At 46.3% G+C, this 18,354-nt stretch overlaps 1 protein-coding gene across 7 annotated transcripts in view; it reads left to right on the top strand.

Moving 5' to 3' along the window:
* NF2 (NF2, moesin-ezrin-radixin like (MERLIN) tumor suppressor) overlaps positions 1-18,354 on the top strand; it is a 57,485-nt gene that overhangs the window by 13,772 nt on the left and 25,359 nt on the right. For all 7 annotated transcript variants that reach the window (XM_081338993.1, XM_081338989.1, XM_081338992.1 and 4 more), the window contains exons 3-10: positions 1,907-2,029; positions 4,437-4,520; positions 9,558-9,626; positions 10,682-10,764; positions 11,569-11,644; positions 12,009-12,143; positions 14,916-14,990; positions 17,506-17,619. In XM_081338993.1, the coding sequence (XP_081195119.1) occupies positions 1,907-2,029; positions 4,437-4,520; positions 9,558-9,626; positions 10,682-10,764; positions 11,569-11,644; positions 12,009-12,143; positions 14,916-14,990; positions 17,506-17,619 (759 nt within the window). The remainder of the gene's footprint in view (positions 1-1,906; positions 2,030-4,436; positions 4,521-9,557; positions 9,627-10,681; positions 10,765-11,568; positions 11,645-12,008; positions 12,144-14,915; positions 14,991-17,505; positions 17,620-18,354) is intronic.

Below are 18,354 nucleotides of genomic sequence, written 5' to 3'. Positions count from 1 at the left end.
TTCCCAACATTGTTTTGTGGGAAGTCTATATTTAAGCTACTGCTAAACTTGTAAGCCGCCCTGAGTCTTCAGAGAAGGGCGGGATATAAATAGAATTAAAATAAAAAATAAATAATACATGTAACACAGATAGCGTTCTGTGTAATAGAATTTCCCGTTTCCAAATAAATACGGTAGGATTATAAAAAGTCTATAAAATTAATACTAGATCAGTATGATCCTTTTAAGCAATCTGTATGACTGACTGACTGACTGACTGGGATTATACAGAGCATTAAACCATGATTATCCTTGGTGGATTCAGCAAACCACAACAGCGGGATTCCCACCCATTGTCGATAAGCCGCATACTGCATGATGGCTTAAGGCAAACTCGGGATCTTTTTTTGCATGTTTATGGAGACAACATTTTAGCAGGGATGATTTACCTTCCACGTCTTGATAGAACTGAGGTCTGGAAGGATCTGAAGAATTTCTTTTTTTTAAACACAGTCTGCCTAATTTAAGAGCTTACAAAATTCCCACCTCAAAAGGGCAGAGAAATGGCACCGTCAGTTTTTACCGACCACAATTAAAAAAAAAATCTCCCAAAGAATGGATAAAAACAGTTTTGGGAGGTTCCTGGATGAGCAGCGACTACGTGCGGCACACCTTGGTCTGTTTCCAAGCAGCCAGAATTGGGTAACCTTTGATCCCAGATGCATTAATATTAGGAGATGCCCTGAGTGTCAGCTCCTCTAATTGGACACGTCTGCACAGGCTAATGAGACTCTTCGGCATCCACCGGAGCATCTGTGGAAGGCGACATTGTGCTTTGTGGTCACCGCGAGCACCTTGTGCGTTCTCGTCCAGCTGCCGCTCCCTAATTAGTAAGGATTCCGTGTCTTTGGAGCCTCTGAAAGTTAACAAACTTTTAACATAAGAGCATAGAAAACACGGCGGTGGTGGCCAGGGCTGGTTTTAGATTGAGGCAGATCAACAGGAATTTTCTTTCTTTCTTTCTTTCTTTCTTTCTTTCTTTCTTTCTTTCTTTCTTTCTTTCTTTCTTTCTTTCTTTCTTTCTTTCTTTCTTTCTTTCTTTCTTTCTTTCTTTCTTCCTTCCTTCCTTCCTTCCTTCCTTCCTTCCTTCCTTCCTTCCTTCCTTCTTCTTTCTCTTTCTTTCTTTCTTTCTTTCTTTCTTTCTTTCTTTCTTTCTTTCTTTCTTTCTTTCTTTCTTTCTTTCTTTCTTTCTTTCTTTCTTTCTTTCTTTCTTTCTTTCTTTCTTATAGCTGCCTACTGGTTCTTAGCGCCTCCAGGCAGCTTACAAACAATTAAAAACAAAACAGTACAGTACAGGTAAGTCCTTGACTTATAACCAAAACTGAGCCCCACATTTCCGTGGCAAAGTGAGGAATTTGTTAAGTGAGTTTTGCCCCACCTTTCCCTTGCCACTTTTGTTAAGCGAATTGGCGCAGTTGTTAAGTCTGTCAGATGGAGGTGAAGCGAATCTGGTTCCCCGCTTGACTTGGCTTGTCAGAAGTTTGCCAAATCAGGACGGTCAGGTGGGTGACCCGCTTGATGACCATCGCTACTTGTGACTGTGACGGGCAGGCCCCATTACAGTCATAAGCCGAGGGCTTACCCGTAGCTTGCTTGATTGTGCATTAGTCTCAGACTTGCCAGTACTGACCCGGCTTAGCAAGAAGTTGGATGTTCACTTGTTTCTGGATTTGAGGAGGCGGTTGTGATTTTTAAGCCACGGTTTATGGTTTATTGCATCCTGTGAACCCTGCCGATGCTGGTTTGTTCCCTAAACCGTGCGTGAAGCCAACCAGCTGCTGTCTTTCCATGGCTGAAGAGAGCAGCAGTAATAAAAGATAAGATGCTGTGAGGTTTGGAGCGCTTCATCGGAGATCTCCTTCTCCAGGTCCTGGACCACGATGTCCCGAAGGAAGAGCCGGTTACTTTTCACTTCCTGGCCAAGTTTTACCCAGAGAATGCAGAAGAAGAGCTGGTCCAGGAAATCACCCAACATCTGTTCTTCCTACAGGTAAGGCCTTTTGTAAGGGGGACTAATACCTGCCCAGCTTCCGGAGATGCATTTTCAGATTACGGTTTCCACTTTGGGGTGGGTTGTGGGGGGGAAGAACAGAGGTATTTGGAAATACCAGGGGACATAGGACGTCAAAGGTTGAGATTCCTGTACGAAAGGAATAGCGTTTCTATTGTGAGATTGCACATTTGCACCCTGCTAAACCAGGGTTTCTGAACCTTGGCAGCTTGAAGATGTGTGGACTTCAACTCCCAGAACTGAAGGGAATTGTAGGAGTTGGAAGTTCACACATCTTCAAGAGTTGAAACACCTGGCTGTAGATACCTTTATGTGACTTCAACACATCTGGAGGACCCAAGCTAGATTAATAGATCTAGATTAATGGAACTTGGCAGGACGAGGGTCAAACATAGCTCTAAAGCCGTCTTCGTTGAATAGGATTGTTCCTTTTATTTTCAAAGGGAACCTACACAATCTGTCAACAGCCACAATTTCAGGAAATCTCGCCTTTGCACCAGGCCTCCTGCGTTTCAAGGCTCAGTAGAACATTACTAGGAGAGCCTTGGCTGAATTATCTTCTTTTCCTTCCAGAAATCTGTAACTGATGAAGGCTATTAGGGGTGCGAGACACATGGATATTGTCTTTTGATACATAACCTGTGATTCTAACAGACAATCCACATTATTCCTCTAACAGACAATCCACATTATTTATCACTGTGTTTGTTTTCTTCATTTTGTATCCAGTTTTTCCTCCTGGAGCTCAAGGCAAAATTCACGGCATTGACTTTTTTTCACAAGAACAGCTTTATAGGACAAGTTAGCTGTTAAGGGAGCTTCTGTGGCCAAGGGGAAATCTGAACCTGGGTCTCCTTAATCCTAATCAAACATCGTAAGCACTGCATTGATTGCACTGAAAATAAGGTTTACATTTAGGCAAGAAAAACCAAATGCACAAGTGGTAGAATAGGGGGCACCTGGCTCAACAGTAATAACTGTGGGAGGGATCTTGGAGTCCTAGTGGACAATCCCTTAAATATGAGCCATCTGTGTGCGGCAGCTGCCAAAAAGCCAATACAGTCCTAGGCTGCATTAATAGAGGGATAGAATCAAGATCACGTGAAGTGTTAATACCACTCTGTAACGCCTTGGTAAGACCAAACTTGAAATACTGCATACAGTTTTGGTCGCCATGATATAAAAAAGATGTTGAGACTCTAGAAAGAGTGCAGAGAAGAGCAACAGAGATGATTAGGGGAGGATAAAACATGGACGGTTGCAGGAACTGGGTATGTCTAGAGAAGAGGAGGAGGGGTGACACGATAGCAGTGTTCCAATATTTGAGGGGCTGCCACAAAGAAGAGGGGGGTCAAGCTATTCTCCAAAGCACCTGAAGGCAGGACAAGAAGCAACGGATGGAAACTTTTATATTTGTACAGTGTACGTGATCCATCATCTGGAAAAAAATCGACTTTTGCAAGGGAATCCTTATGTATCCACAAACATCTTGGGTTAATAAGTGGCATATAACACTGCCTCAGTGTTATCTGAGGTCTAAAAAATAAATACAATCCAAGCTTAATTGGGGCTTAGAACAAAATCACTGACATTCTGGCCCCAGTTCCTTAAGTCGCTGTGTTCCTGCCAGGATATTGCAAATGCTCTCTGGTATTAAAAAAAACAATTAAAATACTTTTAAAAAAAAAGAACAGACCCAGCCAAAACAAGCTTGTTTTTTTCCTTTCCCAGACGTAGGCTATGCATTTCTAAAGAGCTCTTAAGAATATATTAAATCTTTAATTTACATATGTATTAGAAACTAGAGCAGATCAGGCTTCAAACCCTGTTGCGGGAAGGAAAAAAAAATCTGTTCCCTATTTGTGGCGGAGAGAATAAAATGAGATTGATGATCATGTTAAGCCGTGTCTGAGCAGAGGTGGTTAAAAGAATAGTGAAATAAAGGTAGAATGGATTTGCATGGGGAACACCAAACACAACTTGCTTTGTCTTAGCATCTCTTAAAAATCTTGCTTTTCCAAGGGTGCTTGGATGAAGATTTTGTTTCTGATGAGGCACGTTGTATCTGCTCATGTTTTATGCTGTTTTAACCTAGCTGTGAAACTTCTTTGGAAGTTCTCATTTGGGAGAACTCGAATGTTCTCCCAAAACATTCCTGTTGCATTCTGGGTCTGCAGCTTGTATTTCTAAAAGAATGAAATTGGGTGTTTACCCCCAGCATGAATCCCTCAGTGTTCAGCGAGGCTTAGCAACATGTGTACATTCAGGGTGGCAGCTTAAGAATGATAATTGATAATTAACTGGCTGGTTGGAAGCTGCTTTGAAGCGGCATGAGGCCACCTGCTCAGTTCCTCACCAGCTTGCATTTCATTGTTGCCTCGTTCAGGTGAAGAAACAGATTTTGGATGAGAAGATCTATTGTCCTCCAGAGGCATCTGTCCTTCTAGCATCCTACGCCGTGCAAGCCAAGGTAAGGCCTGGTTCATTATTTATAATAGAATAATACAATTATAATGTAGAAGCAATGGATGGACACTTATCAAGGAGAGAAACAACCTGGAAATAAGGAGAAAGTTGCTGACAGTGAGAACAATTAACCAGTGGAACGGCTTGCCTCCAGACGTTGTGGGTGCTCCATCACTGGAGGTTTTTAAGAAGAGACTGGACAGCCACTTGTCTCAAATGGTATAGGGTCTCCTGCTTGAGCAGGGGGCTGGACTAGAAGACCTCCAAGGTCCCTCCCAGCTCTATTCTGATTCAGAATTGATTGCCTCCTTGACCCCTCTTTCAAACCAGCGGTCCCCTCTTCCAAAGAGTGGCCTTTATCTTTCAAATGCAGTTGGACTGCTGAATCTCGTCCTGATGGGTTGGTTCCCCTATGTCCTAAATCCTTCCGTTCTCCACTGTCCAGTCAGAACGGAAGAAGCTCCTTAGATGAGAAGCGAAATGTCTTCAAGGGAAATAAAAAAAAGCAACCAAGGAAGTCCAGTTGCCTTTTGAAAAAGCACCTTTGGGACAACCGTGGCCTGCATGACGGAGAAGCTCCATAGATCGTGTGGCATCACCACCAGGACATAGGTGGTGTCGTCTTCCTCCCCCCCCCCCCTCCGTTGAGAGTGGTCTACATCTTTCAGCGGTCCTTTCAGAGTCAGAGGTGGTGACTTTGTGGGCAGATGTTCTTCTTCATTTTCAGAAGGGCTTCCTCCATTATCTCCTCCTCCATCCGTGGAACAAACACCAGCCCAGGCCGCTTGACGGTCGAGGCACAAATATTGATAAATGATCATTGTTAATGAGCCGGTGTCCCTTTTTTTTTTTTTTTGCTGTTTACGCAGGCTGGCTAATGCACCTCTGGTTTTCCTGTTAAAATCACAGCGTTGGGTTGAGTGGAAACGGCTAGTGAGGACGGATGAATCCCTTAATAAAGGTTTACAGAGGATATTGCATTGCCACCCCCGCCCACCCGATTGGGTGACCTGCTATTAATCCACATGGAGGAGCATTTGTCTTGTGCTTTTGTGCTCCCTGCACATCATGTCCTTGAGCGAGACAGGTGTGTGTGTGTGTGTGTGTGTGTAGCGACTTCAATTGGCAAAAAGCCACTTTGGGGGGGGGCAGACTTTCCGTTGCTGCTCCCTGTCGTACTCCGAAGTGATTATTTCTGAGTGCAGAATAGTGTTAGAGTTACATAAGAGCCTCTTTCTCCCTTCCCTCCCTTTGTTCATTTTGCCCACGTCTTTTACGAAACGTACAGAGGACGTGAGAACTGGTTCCAGGCTAAGGCCCGTCTTAGTCCGGCATTTTGGTTTGCTGGCAAGAAGAAGGGAGGGTTAGACGTTCATTTAAATATTTATTAAATTTGTATGCCCGCCCATCTCGCTGCCAAGCAACCAGTAACTAACAGAATAAAACAAATCAATGTGAGAGCCAGTTTGGTTCGAGCGGTTAAGGCATCAGGCTAGAATGTGGGAGACTGGGACTTCTAGTGCCGTCTTAGTCAACTTCCAAAGTGAATCCAGATTGTTGGGGGCAATTAAGCTGACTTTGTAATAATGCCGCTTGGGGTGTGTGTGAAAGCCCTAATAAGCAGGCATATACATAGAATGAAGGCTACTGCTAAGCTTGTAAGCCGCCCTGAGTCTTCGGAGAAGGGCGGGATATAAATGGAATTAAAATAAAATAAAAAATAAATAAAAAAAATCCGTCACAGGCTCTTCGATTCGCTAGTTTCTCAGCTCTGGCAAAATCTGTCTATTCTTTATTTGTTGTTTCTAAAATCTTAATACACACCGTGGTGTCTCGAATACAAATGGAAACAATTTTGGTTGGTACAAGAACAAACAGATGTCTGGGTGACAGGATGATAATCGACAAGTATAAACATAAATATGAATCAGTGTTCTTTCGAGAAGAACCGTTTCCCTGGTGCTTGAAAAAAAGGTAATTTAATTGAAAAATTTTGCGTGGTGTTTTTTTCTTCTTCCCCTCCTTGCAAGTTAGCTGGTTTTTCAACCCAGCATCTCTTGAAAAAATATTCATGTTCCGCTTTGTCTCTTCGTCCAACTTTTTGAACCTGAAGCCCAATTCATTTGGAAAATCTCTTTTAATCTTGGTGAGCCGAAAGCCAGTTTGGTCTAATGGTTAAGACACCAGGCTAGAAAAGCTACAGATGATGAGTTCTAGTCCTGGCTTAGGCATAAAGGCTAGGTGACTTTAGGCCAGTCACCAGGAGATGGTGAGTTCTAGTCCCACCTTATGCATGAAAGCTGGCTGGGTGACATTGGGCCAGTCACCAGGAGACAATGAGTTTTAATCCTGCTTTAGACATGAAATCCGGCTGGGTGATGTTGGACCAATCACCAGGAGTTTGGGAGTTCTAGTTCCACCTTGTGCATGAAATCCAGCTTTCATTTTGGCTTTTGGTACGTGGGTGACTGCAGGGTGTTGCGGCTTGCTTTAGACAGCTAAAATCCAGATATCGCCATCCTGTTCCATTCGAACGGTGGTGTGTGTGTGTGTGTGTGTGTGTGTGGGTGGGTGGGTGGGTGTGCGTGTGCGTGCGTGATGGCCTGAATGCTTAATATGCAAAGTGATTGCTTCTTTGGCTATCTGAAGGGTATTGGTCTTTGACGATGGATTGTATGAACTCACATGAATAATGATTGGGTACTACTTTGTAACCCAATTTAGGTAAAAGAGCTTTTGGCAGCCAGACAGGCCCTGTGTCTGAAATGTTTCCGCTTGCCCGGCTCAATCTTGGCTTCAGTGAAAGTCCTTCACACAGCCATCAAGTTCATTCAGTAGATCCCACCACATGGAAAGATGGAGGGTTCCCCTCCGAAGCTGTAAAAGGGGCCCGGAGGGGTGGGGTGGGGGCTTATTTCTTAACGCTTCCTGTTGGAACCGAGACGGCAACCAACGTTAAGTCCTCTCTGTGGTCAGGCTCGGCAGGAGACGTAGGCTGCTGGATCTGACTCTGGAGGAAAAGAGCGGAACGGTGTCTACGGAGATTCTCCTTCATCCAGGGCATGGTCGTTCTTCGCAGCCGCTTCCCCCCAAAGGCAACTGGACTCTTCTTCGTGTTTCCTTGAAGACGTTTCGCTTCTCCTCCCGGAAGCTTCTTTGGTTCTGACTGGACGGTGGGTCAGTCAGAACGGACGAAGCTTCTCGGACGAGAAGCGAAATGTCTGCAAGGGAAAAGAAAGCAAAGTCCAGCTGCCTTTTGGGAAAAGCACCTCTGAGGCAGAGTAGAACGGTGTTTCTCAGCCTTAGCAACTTTGAAGACGCCTAGACTTCAGCTCCCAGAACTGAGCTGCAAGAAGCCTGCGACTCCGAACGGAGAGACAAGCAGAAACTTTTGGAAATGACTAGCAAGTCACCCTACCCACTGGTAGTAAGAAGATTCTGAATTGCTGCAGCCAGTTAAGTGTCATGCCTAAGGTGGGGCTAGAACTCACCATCTCCTGGCGATTGGCCCAAAGTCACCCAGCAAGCTTTCTTGCCTAAGGCAAGACTAGAACTCACTGTCGCTTGATGATTGGCCCTAAGCCACCCACCTGGCTTTCATGCAGAAGGCAAGACTAGAACTCACAGTCTCCTAGTGTTTGGCCCAAAGTCATGCGGCTGGCTTCCATGGCTAAGGCGGGACTAGAACTCACTGTCTCCTGGTGATTGACACAAAGTCACCCAGCCCGGCTGCTATGCCTAAGGCGGAACTAGAACTCACCGTCTCCTGGCGATTGGCCTGAAGTCACCCAGCTGGCTTTCATGCCTAAGATGAGACTAGAACTCACCATCTCCTGGTTTCTAGCCTTTAAGCACTACACCAAACCATCTCAGCAGATTGATTTTAGGAACCAGCAGACTTGCCGAAGGAGTAATTCTATGTAGATGGACCTCCTGTTTGAGATCTACTGTGCTACAGCACAGCTTGTGCCTCTGGATACAAAAGGTGGGGTGGGAGGCAGGGTGGGTTGTTCTTAGCAGAGTAGCCATTCCTTTTTTTTTTCTTCTCCTCCTTTGCACCTTTTTTCATCCTACTGAATCCAGCCATGATTGTCTTTTTGCGTTAGTAAGGGTCTTAGGTGTTTGTTTTCTTCTGCAGATCCCATCAATTTTCCAAGTCTTGTCCTTTCCATAAGAAAAGAAGAAGTTGGATCATTACCGGGCCATTTTTTTCTTTGGTGCTCCACTTCTGCAGAGCTGCCCATCAATATTGCTTTGACGTGAACTGCTCTACTTCTGTTTTATTTACTTCCAAAGATTTAAGGGTTACCCCAGGAAAGCTTCAGAGCTGGAACCAGCGGAGGCTCAATGGGAATTTCAAAGGATGGGATTTGCTCTCTGTCTCTCTCTCTCTCCCCCCCCCACCCCTCCTCCTTCTCTCTCCCAATGCCCAGTAGAATCAGTTACATAATAGATATTTTGCATGCCGAATTCATTCGTGAGCCACTGAATGCAGTCCCCTCCATCCCCCAACACCACCTTTCTTCTTCAATTTTAATTAGGGTAGGAGCCGAATACAACATTAGCCCCTCTGCTTTTGTCCATTTGCTAAAAAAAAAACACGAATCCACGCACACGATCCCTTTCAGTGGCCGGCTTCTTGAAAACAGAATCTTAATTGTGGAAAGGTGGAATGCCCTCAGTTTTGTAGCAGGATGAAGAAGGAGCTCATTGACCCTGTCCTGTTCAGAGTTTGCAGGAAGGGCTATGCCAGGGGTTATCCAGCTAGCCATGCTGGCTGAAGAATTCTGGGAGTTGAATGAGATGGCAAAGTTAAGTGGAATGGAGGCTCCGGTATCATAAAGCAGAGAAAACAATATAATGTCAGCAGGAGATGGGAGAATCGCGTTTTCTCTGCTGTTTGGGGATCCCTTTGGATATTTTGCTAGGGTACAACTTTGCCTTCCCTAACAAAGGATCCTGCAGCTACCTAGGCTCTTTGGGGCCTGTCCACATATTCTCACAATCGTTCTAACTCCACAAATCCCTCTTGTCTTTGCAGTATGGGGACTACGATCCCAGCGTTCACAAGCGTGGTTTCTTGGCTCAAGAGGAGTTGCTTCCGAAACGGGTAAGCGTGATGGACCTCACTCACTCAGCTCAGCTGAGACTAGCGGGAGGGGTCTGCCACGGTGGGGGAAAAACGCAGGATGTGGTTGACACCGTCTTTCCCAAGTGAAGCTCAGAGCAGAATTCCCATCCGGAACCTAAGTTCCTAAGTTCATTGCAAAATCCGTTGGGCTGACGTGCACCTTCTTGGCCCTTGGCGGGCTCCCCTTTTCCTCGTCGTTCTTTTTCTTCTTGCCACTTTAATGTCCCTTTCAGCTGATTCTCTGCTTTACGAGATCTTCGGGGTGGATGCGAAAACAGGGAGTCCTCCTTGTCTCAAAGCTTATTTTCTGTTTATGAAGCTGAACCTCTGGGCTGACAATTGCACTTAAGTAAACGGCAGCTGCTCCCACAACTGTTTCTGATGCTCAGCCAGTCTGTTCGGGGCGGAGGGAATATGCAAAATGCTGAGTCCGAAGGCCCACACATAACGAATTGGGCGGCTTAGTGACCAAACCGAAAGATGGGGACATCGCTGAGTGTGGCTCACTCAGCGATGCCCCCATCTTTATTTGTTTATTTTATAAATAAAGCCACATGCTTTATTTTCCAAAGCCCCAGAAGGCAAGACAGGAAACAGTGGATGGAAACTAACCAAGAAGAGAAGCAGCCTGGAATCAAGGAGAAACTTCCTGACAGTGAGAACCATTAACCAGTGGAACGGCTTGCCTCCAGAAGTTGTGGGTGCTCCATTAAGAAGAGTCTGGACAGTCACCTGTCTGGAATAGTATAGAGCAGGGGTTGGACTAGAAGACCTCCAAGGCCCCTTCCAGCTCTCTTCTGATTCTGGAGGTTGAATTCCAAACTTCATCCGGCTTTGATTATGACGGTGTTTCTCAGCCTTGGCAACTTCAGGGCACGTGGGCTTCAACTCCCAGAATTCTGGGAGTTGAAATCCACGTGCCTTAAAGTTGCCAAAGGTTGAGGAACACTTTGATTATGAGACTGGATCACTTGAGACAAAACTCACAGCCAGGCAAGTTCGGGCTGAGTTGAGGTCCTTTTTTTTTATCCTAGGTGATAAATCTCTACCAGATGACTCCAGAAATGTGGGAAGAAAGAATCACAGCCTGGTATGGCCAACATCGAGGGCGAGCCAGGTGAGTGACTTAAAAGGGACAAAGTAAACACAGGTAGTCCTCAACTTATGACCGTTCGCCTAGTGACAGTTCAAAGTTACAGTCGGGGGGAAAAAAAGACTTACAGCTATTTTGGACATGACCGTTGCAGCATCCCAAGGGTCACGTGACCAAATTTTAGATGTTTGGCCACTGACTCGTCATTGTGACGGCTCCAGTGTCCCAGGGCCAGGCGATCCTCCTTCTGACAAGCCAAGTTCAAGGGGGAAGCCAGGTTCCCTTAAAAAAAACAACAACCCTTATTACAATCTGACTGCAGCGGTTGACTTTGCAGCTGCGGCAAGAAAGGTCGTGCAGCAGGCCCAAGCTCACTTAACAGCTGTCTCGCTTAACGACAGAAAATTTTGGGCTCAGTGTTGGTCGCGCGTTGAGGACTGCCTGTATGCAGTTTTTCAGAACTTCTTAATTCGCCCTGTTTGGGTCGTTAGCTCTCGCCGATCCCTCTCAGGAGAGGCTTCCATGAATTGGACTTGGGAGTTGAAGGATGACGGAGATTGGAAGCTATCTGGGGCGGGGATTAGTTATTTTTCGCTTTGAGACGTTGGGCCCTTGGTAAATGCTGCAGCTTGGACTTTTGCCACAAAGCTTTTGTCACCTTGGCTGGAAAACGAACGTCTCCATCTTCGGAGAGATGATGGGAATCTGCTGCGCCTCCGAAGCGGGTTTGATTTGTGTTCTTGAGCGCCTGCCAGATGCTTTGTCTTCCGTGAGTAAAAGTTTGCCACCCTGAAAAACTTCCTTCTCGCACACCCTCTCCCTTCACAGGGATGAAGCAGAGATGGAGTACTTGAAAATAGCTCAGGACCTAGAGATGTACGGCGTGAATTACTTTGCCATCCGGGTGAGTACGTCTAGAAATACACCGTGTGAGTTACTTGGCGGTTACTTTGGGTAGTTTACAGGGGACCGGAGCATTCAGGCTGAACGCCGGTCCACTTTGCCATCCGTGGCTTTTCCGTTTAGCTTCACCTGCAAGGGGCCAAAAGGAGATTTCTGAAGGGGAACAAATGAGTCACTGGCACTGCGGTCCACACAGAGTTGGGAAGTTCCACTCTCTCTCTCTCCCTCCCCCTCCCCTCCCCCTCCTCCTTTTAACCAGGTTAATGCAGCAGAACCTCCGGGCCAAGGTGGTGCCTGATTTGCTGCACGGCTTCAAGTGAAATTAAGTCTCCCCATCCCTTTCCCCCCCCCCGCTCTCCTTTTAGAACAAAAAGGGGACAGAGCTGCTTCTAGGAGTCGATGCGTTGGGCCTCCACATATATGATCCAGAGAACAGGTTAACCCCCAAAATCTCCTTTCCTTGGAATGAGATTCGCAATGTCTCTTACAGCGATAAAGAGGTAGGTATAAACACGGGAGAAAGCGACAATGAAGTTAGGTCGTGGTTTGAAGACCTGCCTGGTTAAAATTTATGGGGAACCTCCTCTAGCGTTGGTGCCGTTGAGACCACAAATAATGCAGGTGTTTCTCAGTTCAAGGGCACGATCAGGACTAGTTGCTGAGTGGTGCAGTCGTTAAGAGCGGAGTCGTTCAAGCAACCATCCCTGATTTTATGGCCATTTTTTTGGTGCGCTTGTTAAGCGAATCTGGCTTCCTCCAATAACTTGGTTTATTATCAGAAAGCTGCTGGAAAAGTTGCAAATAGCAATCACATAACCACAGATGCCGCAACCGTTGTAAATGTGAGCAGGCTGCCAAGCACCCAAATTTTGGTCAATGTGACTCAGGGATGCTGCGATGGTCATAAGTGTGGGGACTGGTCGTAAAGTCGCTTTTTTTTTTAGCACTGCCCTAACTGAACGGGTTGCTCAATGAATGGCTGTAAGTTAAGGTCTAACCTGTACCTGGATTTCATCTCTTAGAAATCTCCACAGTAGTTAACGTTAGGCTGAAATCCCACTTCGGCGGAGGGAGGGCGTCTTGGGTGGGGGAAAAAAAGTTAAGCTGGAACTTAAAAGTGGATAAAGGAAGTTCCGAAGCTCTTTCTTCCGGAGGCCGTCTCGATTTTGGATCGGTGTGAATTTTCCCCCCCTCCCTCTGTCTGTATTTCAATAAGTCTTTGGCTTCCCATTTTGAATTGGGAACGTTTCCTGCCTGTGCTTAAATTAAGTTGACCTCACTTTCCCAAATCTCCTCTGGTTTCTAATTGCCCTTTCTACTGAGTTTTATGTATGACGGCACAACTGGAGTCCTGGCTCTCCAGCAGCACTTCAGTGAAATTTCTGAGTGCTGCATTTAAAATCCAGAGGTGTCAAATTTGGAATAAGAATAGCAGCCTTCATGTACTGGGTGTGCGTGTGTGTAATCGATGACCCTTTTAAGACAGGCAGAAGCACGCATTGAGCACTTGTTTCGTTCGCAATGGCAAAAGGATAAAGAGGATTGTGACTAGTGCTGGCCAAAAAAAGTCCCAGTTTGGAGCGTTTATCCTGCCGAATGCTTAAGCCCCGAACTGGTAATGTTTCTTTTAAAGACATCCTTGCATCTCCCTGTAATGCAGGCAGTCCTCGACTTAACAACCACAATTTGGACCAGAATTTCCACCGCCTAAGCAAGGGGGTTGCAAAGGGAGTCAAGCCCCATTTTTATGACCTCCTTTGCCACGGTTGCGAAGCAAAAATCACTGCAGAGATTCAGTGCATCGCAGGGCCACTGAGCCAATTGACTCGTTCATACGACTATTGCGGTGTCCCGGGGTCACGTGATCCCCTTTTGCGACCTTCTGACAAGCAACCTCAGTAGGGAAGCCAGATCCACTTAACGACCGTGGGACTGAAGGAACAAGTGCAGTGTGGTTCGCTTAACAACTCTAGCAGGACAGGTCGTAAAAATTCACTTATCGAATGTCTCACTTAACAACAGAAAAGTTGCGCTCAGTTGTCGTCTTAAGCCAAGGCCTACCTGTATAATACCCGTTTAGCAACCTTCCGTAATTCTGCAGACTAAAAGGAAGCCAGTCAGACCTGGGTCTTCTTAATGTCAGAATCCCCAACCCTGCAGCATTAGAAAGCTGAAAATCTCTCCCTCGGCTCTTAACAGGCCCATCTTTCAAGCTGTCACCTTTGATCATGGCAACGAAGGCTTGCAGCGAGGTGACCACAAGGCAGATCTGACATGATGGGATGCAGCCTTAAGAACGCATAGGGAGGTGTTTAATCTAGTACAGGAATTCCTGAAGGTTTGCCTGGAATTGAAATGTCTTTTCTCTGCCCATTGTTGGCAGAAAATTCAAGATGTGGGATTAATTTTGGGGTTGGGGGTTTTTTCCCACCCCCTCATGGGAGCCAGAATCAAAAACAGCATTTCATTCTCTAACTGTCAGCTAAATGACAAAGCGAACATCACGTCTTCTTTTTTCGCTTGAAGAAGAACCATGCTGATCTTTTCTCTAAGTGCCAACAATTAGAGCATTTCCTTTTTCTCCCAACAAAACCTTTGTCAGTGGGACAGGGATTTGTGTGTGTGTGTGTGTGTGTGTGTGTGTGTGTGTGTGAGAGAGAGAGAGAGAGAGAGAGAGAGAGAGAGAGAGGAGAGAAAGAAAGAGGAGAGAAAGAAAGAGAATAAGACAGAGGGAGGGGAAGGAGAGAGAGAGAGAAAGACAGAGAAAGACAGAGAGAGAAAAACAAAGAGGGAGAGAAAGAGACACACACACAGAGAGATTCTCAAGTAAGAGAGATAAAGTAAGGATGTTTTTTTCCATTGTTGTTGGTTTCTTCAACTAAATGAATTCCCTTGTCGGGCCTTTGCTTCCATTTCTGAGTTTCCAGCATCGTCATGGTAGGAAATGGCCTCCCCCTACATTTCAGCATTTGCCGGTACTAAATTTTAGTAGTGTGGCCAGGGGGAAGAAAAATAAAGACAATTCAGGCTGATTGTTCTGGACCAGTGCCAATATTTTGGAAGGAATGGGGGGGATACGTTTCCTGTTTGAGGTCCGGGAAAGTTAGTCCCAGTTGGAAATTCTCAGCCAGACGAATCCCTGATTTAACTGGAGGTAAAGCAGGTTCCCATCTTCTGTCTAATCCTCATGCCTTGGTTAACCATCAGCTCTTTTTTTCTCTTGTGTCTTTAAAAAAAAAATGTACCCAAAGCTGCTTTTGTTTCCCATCCAGTTTACAATAAAGCCTCTGGATAAAAAGATCGACGTTTTCAAATTCAACTCCTCCAAGCTCCGGGTGAATAAACTGGTAGGTACCGTGTCATTGTTACATGGGAGCAATTTCTTCCGAGCAGAGAAAGGGACCCATTTTCTCTTTTCTTCACCGGGACATGCTTGCACGCTGCAGATGCAAAGAGGTAAAGCTAAGGTAGTATCCAGAGGTTTGCAGCTATCTGACAAGCCACAGCCAACACTCAACAACACAGCCCACCCACCCACCCAAGATGAGATTTATTTATTTTTTCTCATATTCCAACTCAGGGCTCTCCGAAACTTGACAACTTGTAAGACTTGTGGACTTCAACGCCCAGAATCCCTCAGCCAGCCGTGCCCAACGCTCACCATTTGACCGGGATGGTATAAGGCAAGGGTCTTCAAACTTGGCCCTTTCATGACTTGTGGATGTCAACTCCCAGAATTCTTCAGCCGGGCACGCTGGCTGAGGAATTCTGGGCGTTGACGTCCACAAGTCATCAAAGGGCCAAGTTTGAAGACCCCTTGCTCTAGAAGTTTGTGGGTGCTCCATCCCTGGAGGCTTTCGAGAAGAGACTGGACACCCACCTGTCTGAAATGTCATAAGGTCTCCTGCCTCGAGCAAGGGGTTGGACTAGAAGACCTCCAAGGTCCCTTCCAGCTCTCTCTGTGCTGTATGTTCATAACAGACCACCCCGCCCATATCTTGTTTTCCCTGTCGGCTTCCGGTAAAAGCTGTCAGGTTCCCCATGGGATTCTTGGCTTTCCGTGGTCCTCGTATAAACCGCCAGGATGACAGGGCACTGGCAATTACCTTAATAAGCAAGGAGCGAGTCTCGCGATTGGTCAGCCTCTGCTTTGCACGCCTCCGTTGCGAGGGATATTGTTTTTCTGACGGATTTGAGGAGAGGACAGGACAGGGTCTGTTTGGATTTTGTTAAGCGGCTCTAAATCTTGAGCGAAAGGCCAACTTGAGGAGAAATCAATTCTCCCTTGGTTCAAGCAGCAGGGCTTTGTTTGAGAATCCTTTCCGAAATTGGCCTCTTCGGAGAGGCTGGGGAAACGACATGCCTTTTGGATGAAAGATTCCTGCTTTTATTTTCGCCCGCTCTTGGCTCCCGGCTGCATCTAGTTAGCGTGGTTGAGAGTCCCACCGGTGAACTTTTCTTTGAAGCCTGGTGCCTTTTTTTTAAGCTCAAGTTTTTGCAGCGCCTGGCCTGTTGACGGATTGAGGGCTTTGCAAGAGGCCTTGACCCATCTCAGCAGAGGTGGCTAGTTTTGCCCTCTTTTCTTTTTCTTTTTTTCTTTTTCTCGGTCTGTGCAGTTTGCATCACGGTGGCTGGAGCTGGAGGCTTTTTTCAGAACACAATCTTAAATCCATCCTCCTGTCTCTCTTGCCAGCGGAAACCCAGCTTGGGGAATTCGGTGGCGCTCCTCAGCTGAGTGAATTCTAAATTTAGCCTGAAAAGGGGGAAACTTAACAATTCAGGAAAAAGAATCTAGGATTAGGTCTGGGGGAAAAAAAAGGGGGGTAGGTCTGGGAAGTCTTCTTTAACTATATCTGCATGTTGAGAAAAATCTCCAAAAATTGATGCTTCCTCCCTCCCAGTGGTAAAAAGGACCTGAACATTGAGCACACGAATTCTATGTATAAAAAATAAAATAAAAAATCCCAAATTTTGTTCAGCCTTAAATAGGGATACATGCAGATAGTCCTCGACTTACAACTGTTCGTTTAGTGACGGTTCAGAGAGTTACAATGGCCCTGTAAAAAAAACAAAACGACACATGACCATTTTTCACAGGTTGCAGCATCCCCAATGGTCGCGTGATCAGAATCCAGACGCTTGGCAACTGACTCGTATTTATGACGGTTGCAGCGTCCCGGGGTCACGTGATCCCCTTTTGCGACCTGACAAGCAAAGTCAACGGGGAAGCCAGATTGACTTGAACAACCGCGTTGCTGACTTAACAAGTGCAGTGATTTACTTAACAGCCGTGGCCTGAAAGCTCGTAAAATGGGGCACAATTCACCTAACAACTGTCTTGCTTAGCAACAGAACTGTTGGGCTCAGTTGCGGTCGTAAGTCGAGGACCACCTGTATCTATCCGGAAAAGACTCATTTTTAGTCTCTCCTCTGCGGAGCTTCCTAAGGGGAGACTGAACCCATCACTTACCTAGCCATCGGGGATTGGAAGCCGTAGCCTTCTGGTAATGGGACGTTGCAGGGAAGACGAGAATATCCTCCATTTATTTCTGAAGAGCATTTTTAAACCAGCCTTCTGCCATTCCCTGGAACAGTCCCTTCTCAGAACGTTGCAGTCTGCATTTCCCTCTTATCCAATTTTTGCGGCACTGAACTCCAGTTTGATTCAGTTGTCTCCAGCCCCGTTAAGGGACAGATCGTAAGAGCTCTCGATCTTTACCTGTTTGCTCTTGCAAGTCTTGGGACACATCCATTGTCATCCAGCTGCCTGGGATGGGTTAAAAAAAAGGCATTGTTCACACATGGCCTGGGGTTCACAAGGACTTAGCCGGCGTTTGCTTCCTCTCTTCTTGGCCACAACAGATCCTGCAGCTCTGCATCGGCAACCATGACTTGTTCATGAGGAGGCGGAAGGCCGATTCCCTCGAAGTCCAGCAGATGAAAGCCCAGGCCAGAGAAGAGAAAGCCAGGAAACAGGTGAGAATCTTACCGGTTCAGACCAACGAGGTCTGCATTCACAAAACCGGAGCCGGTTTTGTTTCTTCAGTTCCGAGACAGTGTATCCAATAAAGTTTTAGCTTGGGGGATTTAATTGCCTCGCCGGATCCTTCCACGGGGTTCGCCGGTCAGACTTTTGACAACTTCTCTCTAGCAGAGTGTGTGAAGAGAGCCAGCCTGCTAGAGACAATTTCCCTGAGGATGGCATGAGTCCAAAAGCTTGGAAGACCAAGCCTCTGGTCCCACTGACCGATCCAGGTTGGATCTTGCAATGTTCTCCTGGGACACCTTACATTCGCCTTTATTTGTAACCAAGAACTCGGCTTGGAAGAATCCTCGTGGGCCTTTCTCGATTTGGGCCTGACACGTGGTCAGTGAGGAATCCTGGGAGTTGAAGTCCACACACGATGTGATGGAACGCCGGTGGAGATTCCCGGTCGTCTAGATCATGGTTATCCCAGAGGTGTTTTTTCGAAAGGCAACTGGACTTCCTTGGTTTTTCCTTGGAAAAAGTGCTGATCGTTGAATCAACGAAACAGGTCACGGTGAAAAACTGGGCAAGCGCTTGGATTTCGGGGTGCTTATGCACCCATGGTTTTCATATACTCAAGCGTACCCCAAATGGAGAAGGAGATGTTCTCTGCCCCAACTCTGATCTCCCTCTTTCCGGCTCTTTGCTCACACATCCCTCCCGTCTGGATGTGCTACAGGGCA

The sequence above is a fragment of the Vipera berus genome (assembly GCF_964194415.1).
Source record: "Vipera berus genome assembly, chromosome: 14".
Classification (NCBI taxonomy): Eukaryota; Metazoa; Chordata; class Lepidosauria; order Squamata; family Viperidae; genus Vipera; species Vipera berus.
Note: the sequence above shows the minus strand (reverse complement) of the source record. Positions and strands in the feature narration are given on the sequence as shown.